Source organism: Nicotiana tomentosiformis, chromosome 2 (assembly GCF_000390325.3).
Source record: "Nicotiana tomentosiformis chromosome 2, ASM39032v3, whole genome shotgun sequence".
NCBI lineage: Eukaryota > Viridiplantae > Streptophyta > Magnoliopsida > Solanales > Solanaceae > Nicotiana > Nicotiana tomentosiformis.
Genome location: NC_090813.1, coordinates 73,144,358 through 73,160,100, shown reverse-complemented (window position 1 = coordinate 73,160,100; position 15,743 = coordinate 73,144,358). Strand labels below are relative to the sequence as shown.

At 33.2% G+C, this 15,743-nt stretch overlaps 1 protein-coding gene and 1 pseudogene across 1 annotated transcript; one reads left to right on the top strand and one right to left on the bottom strand.

The window, feature by feature from the left end:
* Positions 1-1,990: 1,990 nt before the first annotated feature.
* LOC104109759 (pistil-specific extensin-like protein) lies at positions 1,991-4,030 on the top strand. The gene is made up of 2 exons (XM_009619116.4): positions 1,991-2,898; positions 3,421-4,030. The coding sequence occupies exons 1-2, from the start codon at positions 2,013-2,015 to the stop codon at positions 3,756-3,758; spliced, it is 1,224 nt and encodes a 407-aa protein (XP_009617411.1). The 5' UTR covers positions 1,991-2,012; the 3' UTR covers positions 3,759-4,030.
* A 6,159-nt stretch (positions 4,031-10,189) lies between these two features.
* LOC104109762 (beta-galactosidase 9-like) overlaps positions 10,190-15,743 on the bottom strand; it is a 31,183-nt pseudogene continuing 25,629 nt past the window's right edge.

Sequence of the window (15,743 nt, the reverse complement as noted above, 5' to 3'; positions counted from 1 at the left end):
TCCGCCGTGATTTTCAACCGGTTACTGATATCTCGCTATTCCGTTATTACGCCTTACTCGAAGTCAGTCATGCTTGATCTCAATTGTTGCTGGCCTCGATCTCAATGAACACTTCGATCTCCAGGCTTGATGTTCTATCTTCGAGCTCGAGCCCGATATATTATGAGATTACCCTCAAGGCAACTCCCCTCCAACGAAATCGGGCATTTCGATCGTATACAATGCTCTTAGGGTTTCTCTGATCTGGGGTCGAGAATCGAGGCTTGCTGGATTCGGATAAATAAATCTTAGCTATACCTCTTTCCATATTCAATTTCCGGGACAAATTAGTGCAAAAAAGACAGTACCACACGCTTCGAGTTGAGGACTACACATTATGCAATGGTAGAAAAAGTGAAATGGTAAACAGGAAGAAAGAAACCTAGATAATTGTAACTAAAGGGATTGAGTTGATTCTTAATAAATGGGGAAAAGGATAAGATAATCTACACTGTTTTTTTTTCACTTTTTATAATTATGGTGTTCGGGTCAACTTGTGTTCAACTCAACTAATTCCATAAGATGTACCTTCCCTTTTCCTTCACTTTTAAACCAAAGGAAAATCCCAAGCAGATGATCAACAATTAATTTTCTTAAGATAATACTAGAGTAATAAGTAATAACTACTTATCATCTTCCGCGTGGTTAAGCCCAAAACTGAAAAGGTCAAAAAATTGAGAAGATAAGAGAAAGCTGATGAGTAATCAATGCTCGAGATCATCTTTAGCTTAATTTTGAAAAATTATGAGTAATCAATGTACGGCTAGATAAAGAAATTGATAAACATCCAGTATATACACTAGAGAAAGGAAAAAAAAAAAGGAAGAATAAAGGTATGTCTCTCACAAAATCACAATATTCTTAAATGATCTAAAGAGTTTCTTAGAAATAACATTAATTACTTGGTCGAATTAATTGCAATGTTTGTTTTAAGAAACAGCAAAATGAGAAAAGAAAAACTATATCATGTCTAATGTTTGGTCGTTTTTCAACCAACTAAAATACTCTTATCACATGGAATTCCTTCAACGAAAGACTATTAATTATGCCCATGTCCTATGTTTGATCAAATTTCTGCTATGGTGATGGAGTTTTTAAATGTAAAAATGCAGGTCCAAGAATGTTCTGAAATAAAGAGAGAAAATGGTACGACAACGTTTGTTACCGGAATATCAAAACATAATATGTGCTTAATTTAAAATAAACCGTCATTAACCTATTTCTTGAAATAAACGAAACTTTGCTTCTTAGCCTAAATTACAGGACCCCAAACACAAATAGGTGATTAATATGATAATTTGCTACATAGACTATACTTCTGCAAGATATCTCATATGTTGGTCTTGACTCTTGACATTTTATTCATTTTAAACGTATCAACAGACAAAATTTTGAAAGTTTAGGAAAGTCAAACATTACAAGAAGCGGAAATAGTAACCTGATACAGAGTTATTTTCTCTTTAATAAGTTTTAAGCAATGTGAATTCACATTAATTGGCTCAATATGAATATTGAACTATTACCAGCTGAAAACAAAAACGAGTTAAATAGTACTCCCACTGTCTTATATTATATGTCGTATTTCTCTTTTACACGTCTCTTAAAAAATATTAATTAGGAAAGAAATTGAACTATTCTACCATTATTTATGTCATAAGATATAATCTCTCTTCATTGAATATTTATTCTATTTTTGTGTTATCTCCATCTTTAAGAACAATTATTACTAAGGTAAAAAAGAAAAAAAATAATCAATTTCATCTTGAACTTTTAAAATGACAAATAATTTGAGACAACTACTTTTAGTAACCACGACTGTTAATATGAGATGGAGGAGTACTTCATATGAAAAATGGGTTTTCAATTTTCTTTTCCTTTATTTATATTTAATGACATAAACTTCATAATATACCTTTTCGTGCTCCTATAAATTCATTCACCTTATTTCCTTTTACCCATAGTTGTTTACAGCTATGGCTTTTACATCAGTAAAGATCCTAGTGCTCATACAAGTTTCAGTTTTAGCACTCAGCTCATTCTCAGAGCTTAGCTTTGGTAAAGGAATTGAAAGCTCGTCATTAGACAAAGGACAACACCATCCAATCTTCTCAACAGTTCACTTATTCTTTGGAAAGTCTCCCAAGAAAAGCCCCTCTAGCCCTACACCGGTAAACAAGCCATCACCATCACCACCACCACAGGTTAAGTCATCCCCTCCGCCGCCTGCTAAGTCACCACCGCCGCCACCAGCTAAGTCACCACCTCCTCTGCTGCCTCCACCACCATCTCAACCACCAAAACAACCACCTCCACCTCCGCCGCCACCAGCAAAGCAACCACCATCTGCTAAGCCACCTATTAAACCTCCATCTCCGTCACCGGCTGCTCAGCCACCAGCAACGCAACGAGCAACACCACCACCGGCAATGCAACGGGCACCGCCACTTTCTCAGCCACCAAAACTACCACCACCAGCTACTCAGCTACCAATAAGGAAACCACCACCACCAGCATATACTCAGCCACCTCCACCACCTATTAGATCATCACCTCCGCCACCAGCTACTTATGATGAACCCCCAATTGTTGACTCGCCACCTGCTCCACCCTCTGATCATGAGCCTACAACCGTAGAGCCACCACCTTCTGATTACGAGCCACCAATTATTGAGCCTGCACCACCAACGGATCAGCCACCTATTATAACACCATCTCCACCAACTCTGACTCCACCAGTTAAGCTGCCACCACCCTTGATTCATCCTGCTGGGAAGCCTCTAATTGTCGTTGGCCGTGTTCATTGCAAATCTTGCAACAGCAGAGGGCTTCCCACTCTCTATAAAGCTTCACCACTCCAGGGTTATTTCACAACCTTAATTTTCTCTTCATTACCATCTCATTCTATTTGCAATTACTAAAACAAATCACTAAACCTTCTTATACACGTAAAACAGAAAATAAAGACATGTTACTATACAACGTAACATATTAAAATACACAAAGACGAGTGCAGCCTTTGTGCTACTGGGTTCAACTGAACGAGTGAACGAGTGAAAAGTTACTAAAATCTTAGTAACAAATATAATAGGAGTATTAAATTTTGAGTGAACGAGTGAAAAGTTACTAAAATCTTAGTAACAAATATAATATTAAATTTTGGATACAAATTTAATGAATTGAGTGTTTATGAACTCTTTCAATTTTAAATAATCTTGGAACAAGAGAATACACGTACGTGTAAAAAGAAAATTATTGTTAGTGTACATAACCTAATTAAATCCATACTCCTATTAATTAGTAAATTGGAGTGTCTACTTTTTACTTCATTATTTCTCTCTTCTGATTGAGCTTTTGATTTCAATGGTTGTACTGTTTTTGCAGGAGCTGTAGTGAAGCTAGTTTGTCACAATAATGCAAGGAAGGCAAATGTTCAAACAGCCATGACAGACAAGAATGGTGAATTCGTGATCATGCCCATGCCTTTAACCAGAGCAGATATTCACAAATGCAAGGTATACTTAGTGAAATCAACGAAACCCATTTGCAATGTCCCAACAAACTTCAATGGTGGAAAATCTGGTGCTTTATTGATACCTATCCTACCACCTAAACCACCTGTTAATCCTGGTCCTGCCCTTGTCCAGCCACCCATGTTTGATTTCCATGGTGTTGGACCTTTTATATTCGAAGCCTCAAGCAAATTACCATGCAAAAAATAATTGAGCTCTTCATTATTAGAAAGACCAAGTGGTAAAGTGAAGGAAAATAAAAGTATGAAAGGATTGAGTTTCTGGTGGAAAATCCTTTTTCTTTTCTTTTCCTTTCTGTAGTTTAAGAAGAAGAAATACATATCCTTGTACTTACACCAGACAAAAGATATCATCTATATATGGATTTTCAGTAGCAAAATCCAAAATTGAAATTTATAAAAATTGTAACCATTACATATTGACTTTGAATGCATGAATGAGTATAGCCTTTGAATATTCAAGTCTTGTTTTCCTAGTAACAAAATATAAAAATTGTGATTTGATCGGAAAAAGTGTTGGTTATTTTTTTTAATTCGTCCGGTAATATAGCTCTAAGGCCTTTTTAGCAAAACTTCCTTAAATAAAGACAAAATATAAACAGTGCACTTAAATTATCCTATTTGTGCAAATCTCTCCATACCGTCCACCCAAAAAGAAAAAAAGAGAAATTAAAATAAATAACCGTCCACTAAAAAAAAAAAAAGTTGGAAGATATATATCTTTTTGGAAGATATAAAATATATATATATAGTCGTGTATAATTAGTTTATAATCAATGTAAATCGAAGTTGTACATATTTTTGATCGAGCTGGCAAATGTGTAACTTCCCTTATAAAAAGTGGCAGCTCTTGGGCCTGGGTCTCTAGTCCTACTGGTCGTTTACCGGGAGAAATTCAAAAATAGTCTGTTCAAAATAGCAACAGTTTTCAAAATCATCGAAATTTAGCCACTTTTCATTTAAAAGATAAATCTGAACAAAAACACTGTTCAAAATCTGAAAAATATTCCAGCATAATATGTTGGAGTTCAATTTTTTTATATGTGAACTTCCAGCATAACATGCTGAAATTTTATAATGTACTTGATTTCCAACATAATATGCTGGAAGTCCATACACAGATGATCCAATCTCCAGTATATTATGCTGGAACTTTCCGTATGCTGGAGTTCCAACATAATATGCTAGAAGTTCATACACAAGTGCTCCAATCTCTCGTATATTACGCTGGAACATTCCGTGTTACAGCAAAATAATGGTTATTTTTTAATGACTTTGCAAACGATGATTATTTTTCAATTACCAGTTCGAAAACTTGCTTAGATCCTGTGCTGCCCCAGAATGATAGCAGTAATGAGCTTCCATTGGATCTGATGGCCCAGCCAGACAAGCCTGTTCAACCAAGCCCATATACTAACTTAGTATGAAGGGATTTCAATTCCAAGAGTTCATTGTTGACCAAGTGTAACATTATATTTTTTAAGTGACGTGAAAACCTAAATTCCTATGTTTAGATCAGGCCCCAAGCACAAGAAGGTATGTCTTATCTTCTTCTTTTTTGTCCTTTTCTGAAATGCACAAGAAAATTTGTGAGATCTACATTGATCTATTACTTAATTAAGTGATACATACTTTCATATTGTTAATCTTTTCTTTTAGTTTCCTTTTAGCTGTTACAGATACCCATTGGCTGCACCGCGCGCTAAATGAACATTTTCACTAAATTTTAGTGTATGCGCTTTAGATACACCTCTAAATCATAAAATTATTGCTATGTAAAAAAGCGGAAGGAACACCTTAAGTAAAATAATTGTAGCTAAAGCGTTTAATTGATTTTGAAGTAAATGGGAAGGAGAACAAACAATAAATATTACTACAATGTAGAAATTAAGAAAGTGTTTTTTTATATCTTTTATATGTAAAAGTAAATCTCTCGTGTGTAAAAAAGATATAGTCATAAAACTAAAAATAAGTTTGTAAAAACCCATAAAATCATTTGACCCCAAATCGATAAGTAAAGAGAAAATGGGCCTCCATAGTCATTTACAATGTTGAAATTAAGAAAGGGAATTTTTACATTCCTATACACTATTTAAAACTTTATTACCCTCCATACTCAAGGTTCAATTCAATTACATCCTATATACAAATTTACCAATTATATACACTTTAGAAATTTTAATTAGTATCCATTTATATTAGGAATCAATTATTTCTCATCCTTATTCTCTCTTCCTCATGCGCTCTCTCCGTCTCTCTCTCTCTCTCTCTCTCTCTCTCTCTCTCTCTCTCTCTCTCTCTCTCTCTCTCTCTCTCAATCCCTAATTCTGGTAATGTAGAGCAAAAGAAAAGAGAGCAGCAATTCCACCATTGACAGCCATTAAAAAGCTTTGAAATTTTAAATTCGAATTTGGGTTTTCAAAAATCATTATTTGTTTGAATTGGATGTTGTTGCAAACAATTAGGAATTCTCTCTATGTCTCTCTCTATCTCTCAATCCTTAATTTCAGTAATGTAGAGCAAAGGAAAATAGAGCAGCAATTCCACTATTGACAGCCATTAAAAAGCTTTGAAACTTTGAATTCGAATTTGGGTTTTCAAAAATCATTATTTGTTTGGATTAGGTGTTATTGCAAATAATTAGAAATATTGTTTGGAGTTTATATCTCAATTTTGAGGGTGTTTTGATGAAGATTAGACTTGATTTTGGCTGAATTTCAGATTGAAACTAGAAGAAGAAGAAAAAGAAAAAGAAGAAGAAGAAGACATGGCATACATTATACTTATGAAATTGTAATAAAATTGTATTATGTTATTTATATATATTTTTTATTTAAATATTGTATGAAAGTTGAACAATATTGTAGAAAAATTGTATTTAAGTTATATGATATTGTAGTTGTATATAATTGGGTAGAAATAATGTATGAAAGTTGTTGATAAGTTGTATAATATATAATTAGTTGTATAAAATTTATTTTTACTATGTATAATCAGATACAAAATATACAAAAGACATATTGTATAAAATTTGTATAAAAATTATATTTAAGTGGTATGATATTGTAGTTGTATATAACTAGGTAGAAATAATGTATGAAAGTTGTAGATAAGTTGTATAATATATAGTTAGTTGCATGAAATTTATTTTTACTTTGTATAAATCAGATACAAAATATACAAAAGACATATTTGTATAAAATTTGTATAAAAATTATATTTAAGTTGTAAGATATTGTAGTTGTATTTAACTGGGTAGAAATAATAATGTAAACAATATGTATATTTATATTTTGTGTCAATATGTTGAATTTGGTGAAATCAGCTATTTACATGCTCGATCCCCCTCAGTCTCGAAATCACTAACAGTGGAGGCATTTGAAAAAACTCTGAAACTTTATTCCAATTGATAGAAAGAATTTATTTCTTTTTGCCAAAAATCAGAATGAGAAATAAAAGGATTCTGACGGGTTGCTGGTGGGCTTTAGAAAGCTGGGTTTTGCCACGTGGAAGAGCTCTGTTGATAATCTGATGGATATAGTCAAGCACGAAGAAAACGTAAGAAAAACGCAGAGCAGTAATTTACATCGAAAATTCAAAGAGAAGAAAAGAACTTAGATATCAAGGGTATAGCAAACAGAATCCGGAGAGAAGAGGGAAGAGAGGAGAGAAAAAAAGGAAAATGGTGTAACTAAATCCCTTGATTGAAGATACAAATAATGGATTGAGAGCCTTTTAAGGTGGATTGTATATATTTTGTAACTAAAATGTGTTTAGGTCGGGTAAATATCAAAACATGAACATTTTTCGTAATAAAGTTTCAAATAGTGTATAGGAATGAAAAAAGAAAGTGTCCTTTTTAAATCTCTTATGTGTACAAGATAAATCTCTTATGTGTAATAAAAAAAAAGGAGGATCATGAAATTAAAAACAATGTTGTATGTTGTTTTCCTTAACTTTTTAAATAATCGGACTTAAGTCCTCACTCCTCAATATGTGAAGTGGTTATAATTGACTGATCAAAAGATGAAATGCCAAAAAAGGAAAAAAAGAACATCGTGATCCCATGTCCAATGTTTGAATTTTTTAGCTACCGGTAATCAAAAGTGATTGGAACAGACTAGAACCAGTATCATCCATGCCCATATATGTCCTGTTTTGATCAAATCTATTTACTGCAAGCTTTATGGAGTCCTACATTACATGCTTCCTCGCGCTTGTGGTGTGTGTTATAATTCTGCAACTGACGATTACAAGGTTATATTGATTTATAACTTGTTTCACGTTGTTTGTTGTGTGAATAGCAACAATTGGACGACAAAAACAACTCTTCCAATCTTAGAACAATGTCTCCCTAGTTTAGAACAAGAAATTAATTCATGGTCATATTTATGCGGTCAAGGAATTAGCGTTGAGGGTTGTGTATATTGGTCTCTGGATCAAGAATTTGACCAGTATGTAAGTAGAGCTTCTTCAATTATATATTCTGATGTGAAGTCAGACGAACTGAACGAGCTTTCAACACCAAATTTTGTCGGTGTTAATGAGTTGTTTCAGTTGACTACTTTTAAAGGTCGTCTTAGTTTATATGGCGGCAAATCCAACCACAACATATGGAGTAAAGAGTTAGAACTGAATATCTGGATCATGGAAGAAGACGGTTAAAAATGATTAATGAAACTTCGCCACGTGCCACAACTTTGCCAACATTATTTTGTAAAATACAGTAATATTTTGTGTTGCACAGAGAATGGTGAATTAATTTTTCGAGGACCAATGAATCGCCATTTTTCCATTTATAATCCTAAACAACAACAATTTATTACTACTAAAGAATATCTATTCCTTTCTATCGGGTATGTGTATCGTCTTGTATATCCAACATGTTTGGATAGCTTATGTTTTCCTAAAACCAATGTCATGCACAAGAGGAAGAGGAAGCAACTCACTCTATCAGAATGATGGTCAGAAATTAAAAGACACTTGAGATATCAAAAGACCGACAGCGAATTTATCAAAATTGTTAGGATCGGGAACCCGAATAGTGTGGAATTTAGCCAAACAATGTTATAATGATAATAACAAAGACAATGCAAGTTGATAGCAACGGCAATTAAAGCATATAAAGAAGGCATCAATTTAACGTGGCTCGGTCAGTGTGACCTACATCCACAAGCGGAGAGGAACAATTTCACTATGCCAGCAAGAGTACAAAAGAGAGTACAAAATTAGAGTAAATACTCTAATTAATCCCAAATACCCTAAGAGAATAACCTCACAAGATCACTTCAAAGAAAAGGTTCACACAAATATTTCTCAACACTCAACTCTCTTACAAAATACTCTTAATAAATAAAGGAGGAGAAAGAAAGACAAGAGTGAAAAGCTCTTGAATTGGTGTGTTTACAAATGAGGAGAAGCCCCTCTATTTATAGCAAGAAATCCTTGGCCTAATAGTGGATTTAATGTCATGGCAAATGTCATGAAAACTTGGTCCACAAATGTTGTTATAGTGGATATGATATCATGATAAATGTCATGAAAACTTGGCCCCCACTTGAAAAGAAGCCAAATTAATAGCCATATTACAAATATCATCACGAGTAGGATCCTTTCTCCCTTGTGTCTCGAGTTTGAACCATCGATATGCCTGATAAAAGCATTTCCCTCTTTGGATCTTACGTGGCGTGAATCCGAGTTATATATAACTTTATTTCACGTTATCTACTCTTTTTATAACGATTGTTGGACAAAGAAAACAAGTTCCCCTTGAAGTAGTAGCACATGATTTCTACTCTCTGGAGATTAACACTGAGGGTTGTATATATTTTGGTCTTTGGATCAAAGATTTGATCGATTTGTAGGTGAGAACTGTTAGTAGAAGATTAAAGTCCTATTCTTTAGTGGATTTTAATTAGCTTGTGTACTTAAATTACAGTGGTGCATCAATTAATACATTATACATTTATTGAAAGCTTGAATTTAAAGTATTATTTGAATGTGCTAGCAACTTGTAATTGTTAAAGGCTGATATTTATTTAATTGGCATTTTGCCAAAGCTTGAAATAAATAAAAAACCAAAGATAATCTTTCGACCTCTGCTGCCCCAAAGACAAGCTACAAAGACGTAAGTTGGGCCAAATATGGTTAAATCCTTATGTTAATTTATTTTTCTCCGTGTGATTATGTGTTAGGTAAATACGATCTTCCGCAAGAATTTCCAACGCCAAATTTTATACGTGAGATAAAAGTAAAGTCCCATTCTATAGGTATATCCTAGTCTTTTGCAGAGTAGTTTATCGTGATTTTGTAATCTAGTATTTAGGAGAAAGCTCTGGCCTCTGTGGATAGTTCCTGTTTATTTACTTAAATTTGTTATGTTTTTTGCTTATATAAAAACTGCAGATGCAGAGTTCTAAATAGATTAGTAGAAGCAGTTCCTTGTATCTCATTTTTGTTTACTCTCTCGACTCTCTGTTTCACTTACAAGAAGGAGTTATTTTGTTTGACTACTTTGAAAAGATGTCTTAGTTAATAGGCTCAGTAATATTAACATTCTTGGCAGCACATTAATAAGCTTCCAATTTGATGCCTAATAGCCAATATACTACTGTCCATTCATTCGTGAACTTCAACTCTATAAGGAGAAAAGTAATATAGTAACACTTCTTTAGTAGTAACAAAGTCCTCCTGATCTAAGATAAAGTTCCAAATTCAATTGAAACCTTGATGACTTCTCTGCAGCACAACAATAAAGCTATTTGGATTGTTATTTATAGCCATAACTTGTAGCTCATATTCATCAGCAATAGATATTGAGACTGTTAGACATTTCATTTCATATACATCAGCCGAACATTTACAGATAATCGTCCATACGTGCATTCTGCGAGTGCCTGTAACTATGCAATTTAAGAATTGCTGAAGGAGCTGGGGCTAGGCAACAGATGGAGGACTTTAAGCTTTATGATTTCACGAAATAATTTCTCACACGGAAGCTGAAGTGCTGAGATCTGGTGGTGGCGAGCATTTTGCCTGAACAGCCAAATTCTTCACAACATGTCGACATGGATCTCCAAATACAGCATTGGAAATGCCAATGGTGCAACTATTTCTTCCCTTACAAGCCTGTAAAGAGATGAAACTTTGATTAAGAGACTCTTAGTATTTGACAGATCAAACGAAACACCTTCTGCACCAAACTCAAACCACCACCCGTCCTGTTTTACAAATTTAACAATGTTTTTGCAGTCAAGCAATAAACATATTGCTCTAATATGAAGGAGTATCTCTCAGTCAAAACAGTCTAGTTATCATACATCCTTTGATCGCATAGTTTGGATTTGAAACATACTAATACATACAAGAACTGATAATTTATTGACAGTACAAGTACAAATATATAAGCAGCAAAAACTCTAAGTACATAAGCACATGTACAATTTACAAAGCGCAAATGTAACCTATAGCTGCATATTTATATGTGTACTAGAATTGCACATCAACACTGACATATAATTGATAAAGTTGGCTTTTAGCCAATGTCTCTTGTGTTTTTATAGGATTTTATGCCCCATTTATTGGAAAAAAAGTGACTAATTATGCTTTGAATGACTCGATTTCAGGTAATGAAGCTTTGAGTACGCTTAAAGAATGGAAATGAATCAAAAATATCAAGAAAAGACCAAGTCCAAGTGAAAAATGGAAGAAAAGTTGAAGTTTGAGCTTAAGGCCATACGTAGCCTTGCGTAGGCTACGTAGAGGAAGACCTGAGAAGTAAAGCTTTAAGGACATTCTGTTTTTGCCTACGCAAACTTCTACATAGAGCCGAGGGGGTGTGCCGCGACCCGCAGACCTCGGTCGGAACTATATCTATATGTATAGAAGAAATATTGTACATATAATAAAATGGCACCCTAATGAACAAAACAGTCATTGGGTGCCAATGGTAAAGGCCTGAAAATAGCTCCCTAGAAGCGCGAGTCGAGACTTGTGCAACACATAATTTTTGGAACTCTTAGTACTATTGGACAATTAATGTGAGGTGTACGAATAGTTCACTTATTTTCTTTTTTATTTATTCTTTGTTTTACTTTATTAATACTTTTTGACTTATTTAATATTGTTTTGGCTTTTCTATTGTGCTTTCTTTTGAATACATTAAAATAACAAAAGCTCCCTTACATCCCAAAAACTTTTCCCATCCAAAATTCTTCTTTGCTACGGTGTTGCTGCCTCAAACTTTGGAGCTCTTGGATTTTCACACTCACCGGCGGCCGACTATCACCATTTGGCGTCCACTTTTCCATCGCATCTCACCTTGTTGCTGCACCACTGCTTTGTAATTTGACTGTAAATCTCTCTTATTCTCTTGCTTTTTAAAAAAAAAAATTTATGTTGGATTTCTCTTAAAATAAAATTTTTGGTGGTATTGTTAATATTTAATTGTATAGACTTATAAGCTATTACACCCCTTTGACCCTTTTATTTTCTCCCTTGTCTTCCTTTTATTCAATTCAGATTTAATTTTTTTCTTTGTTCCGATTATACTTTATTGTGTTAGCTTTTGTATGATTATACTTTATTGTATTTAGCTTTTCTCTGTTCCGATTATACTTTATTGTGCATATTGTTCTCTTGAATCTCTATTAGCTTTTGTATGATTTTTGAAAAGGTAAGTAATGACCGTTTTCAAAATATGAAAACTCAGTCGAGGACAATTGTAAATGAATGATGCATATGTATATTTTTGTTTATTCGAGAATGAAAGAATTATGATCGTCTTAGTTATTAGTTGTAGTGACCATTTGTTTATGGTAGTATTTTGTTAATCTATATATATATACAAAAGAGGGAAAACAAATGCTGACATGGCACATTTCTATGGCCAAGAAGCCTATTTATCCCTTTTCTCCTTTTTTTTTTGCTTTTTTTCTTACCTTTTTCTTTCTATCACTTTCTTTTTCTCTCTCGGCAGTTTAGAGCCATTATTACAAAAATAAATGTAGTATTAAAACTTATTCATTAGCTGGATGGTTGGTAATTGTTATACTTCCAAACGCATGTAACAATTAACATCCTTGAGGATTAAGGAAGCAATCAATTTATTCAATTCTCTCAAAAAACTGCATAGTGTTCATACCAAGACTATAAAGAACCCCCTCATGCCAAGTTATCAATCACTACCAACAAGAAGAATTTTGAAGAGGTTGCCATTATCCCTTTCAAAGATCCCTGCGATAACACAGGTTTTTCTAATCATTAACACTTTGTTAGTCTCATCTATTTCTACTAATATATTATAGCATCACTTAAACTTGCATTGATTAAGTTTCTGTTAATATTGGATATTGAAGTGTAGTATGGTTTCACTGGAAGTCACTATATTCCCTAAAAATTGATCTTTTCTTATTTTAATGTTGTTCTGTTGAATAAAAAAAATTCATGTTGAGTGTGATAATGTTGCCTTTATTTCTTTATTTTCTTTAAATCTATCAATTCTATGTGTAGTTTATTTGTTGATGTTCTTTAAAAAATAATTTTTAAATTTTCGCTTCAAATTTGGGGTTTTAACTTGATGTTCTAGAGGTAAGAAATATTTTACATTCATACCATCACTTAATCTTTGAAAGATTCTTTTTTCGCAATGATCTCATTGTGCAGGAACCTTCAGTGATTATATATAAATATTAATGGGACAACAGGTAAAAAAAAATGGCGTCTTGAAGACAAGAATATCATGAGCGAGTTCAAGAAGAAAACTCACTTAAAATTTTGATGGAACTGATGGAAGTGGAGTATTATACTTTCCTCTCTATAGTTTAATATTCTACTCTTTTTTCTCTTTCTTTTGTTTCTTTTATATGTCTTCTATGGAAGAAGGTAAGAAATGTGATTGGTATAGATGAATTTTATGAGATAAGGAATTTTTTTAAGATGCTAGTCCAATTCCAGGAGGAAAAGGGATTTTGCCTATATTTAGAGTAACGATTTTTGTTGAATAAGTGACGGGTAAGAAAAAGTTAGAAGGAAGGAAATAGAGAAAAAAGGGAAAGGAAGACATGAAAAATGAGAAGAAAATGAAGCACCAAAAAGAACATTAGAACAAGGAGAAAGAAACTAGGTACTCAGTATTTCAGAAGTAACATGAGTACCAAAAATACACGATAACATTTGTTTTATACATTACCGTTTGAGAATATTTTTGTAAGTGTTTGAAAATTTTAAGAACAAGGATATAGAATTATCTTAAACTAACAAATGCTAATATTTGTTTCACTTTCTCAAGTACCATTTTGACACAAATAGTGTTATTAGTGTTTCAACTGCTTTTTAAAAATATTAGTGAGAATATGAATAAATTATCTTCGAATAGACAAGTGAAATATCAAGAACGTACTCAAAAGCTATTCTTTCAACAACAACAACATACCCAGTATTATCCCACTGTGGGGTCTGGAGAGGGTAGTGTGTATGTAGGTGAACAAAATTTGATTGCTATTAAATAATAAAGAATTAATCTAATCACAAAAATCAAGACCTTAAAATTAAGAGATATAACTAAAATCAGAATTTGCTTAAAATAAATTTTTATTAAAGACCATAAAGATACATGAATTGAAACTATCTTTTGTTGAGGTGAAAAATAAGGATGATACCTAATTAAAGGGTTATTTTCTTTTGGGAAGCTAAAGACAAGAAAAGTATAACAAAAATTCCTATATATATTCACTCAAATTCTTTATATCACTTTTAAATTAGATAAAGAGGAAAAAGCATGTTTCTTTTACTTCTTTTGCACTTGTACCAAACAACTAAGAAAGTAAACTATGAATCCTTTATGCGAATGAAAAAATAAATAAAGTATTCTCCTTTATCTTCATCATTCCCTTTGTTAAACCATACGTGATATGAAAGAACTAGAAAGTTTTAAATTAGCTCTTCACAGCCCATTTTTTAAATTTTGTTAAACATTTGAATATTAGTAAAAGATCATTCGAGGCATGAATATAATATATTCGCGCGGTAAGAAGAATAACTCGAACCGAAGCACAAAGTTGATCAAACCAACTAAATATTTATCCCATTTGGACCATTTTTCGCCTCAACTCCCTAAATAGGAAGAGGGGTAGTTTACAAATAGGGGTAATCAATTCGCACCTGACTGTGATAGCCCTCTCGATACCTTATTGGAGCTTTGTAACTAGTGGCCGGTATATATAATAATACGTCTACGTATAAAATAATATGGCACCCGGAACCTTCAAATCCTAGATCCGCCTCTGCGTAGGCTACACAGATATCCTACGTAGAGAAAAAAAGTTGAAGTGTTCAAATTTGCGTAGGCTATGCAATTAGCCTACGCCCATACATCCAGCCTACGCAATTGACCGAAGGACAAAGTCGTGGGCGGTGGGGCTTAGTATAAATAGCTATTTTAAGTCATTCTAGGGCATCTTTTTGGCAAGAATACTTTGTGTAGCAGCTTTTGGGATTCTTCTTTGGGATTTTGGGTTACTTCACCATTGTTCTACATAATCTTTCTTTCCTCTTTAGCTATTATGTTTAATTTTTCATCTCTTTTTGTATTCTCCTTTCTTAATATATCTAGCTAAGTTTATTAAGCTAGGATTGTGAACCCTATGTGTGGTTATGTTTTTGGGTTATTAATATAAATTTGAAATTTAATTAAGTTTTGTGTTATCCGATTACTCCATGCTTTATTGATTGATTTTGTGATTGCAAACACTAAATCCATGTCTATTTTGCTTGTTCTAGCTTGAAAGAGTAGAACTTAGCTTAGGTATAGAGTAATTAGCAAGGAATTAAGTGGGTTAACCATTTGTTTAACGAAACCTAGCTAGGAATAGTGTGATTTCTACTTGGGCTAATCAACTGCTTATCATTGAGCCTTAGTTGTCTTGGAAGAGCAGCTTGGGGTAGAAACCTCTCTTAAGTGTTGGAAGACATTAAGTTGGTAGAATAGAAATTGAGGTCATAACACATGCTTAATTAACTCGAACTGACGATTTGTATACCCAAAAGATAGCCTACACGAAGGGGAAGCAATCCTAGCGCCTTTCTCTTATTTTGTTACAACTACATCTTATTTGCACTCTACGTGTTTGATAGAATTTCTTAGTTAAACTTTAGTAGTAATTGTAGACATAATTGA

Coding starts and splice junctions, on each gene's coding strand:
- LOC104109759 (XM_009619116.4), top strand. CDS start 2,013: ATGGCTTTTACATCAGTAAAGATCCTAGTGCTCATACAAGTTTCAGTT. Junction 2,899..3,420: donor TAAAGCTTCACCACTCCAGG/GTTATTTCACAA, acceptor CTGTTTTTGCAG/GAGCTGTAGTGAAGCTAGTT.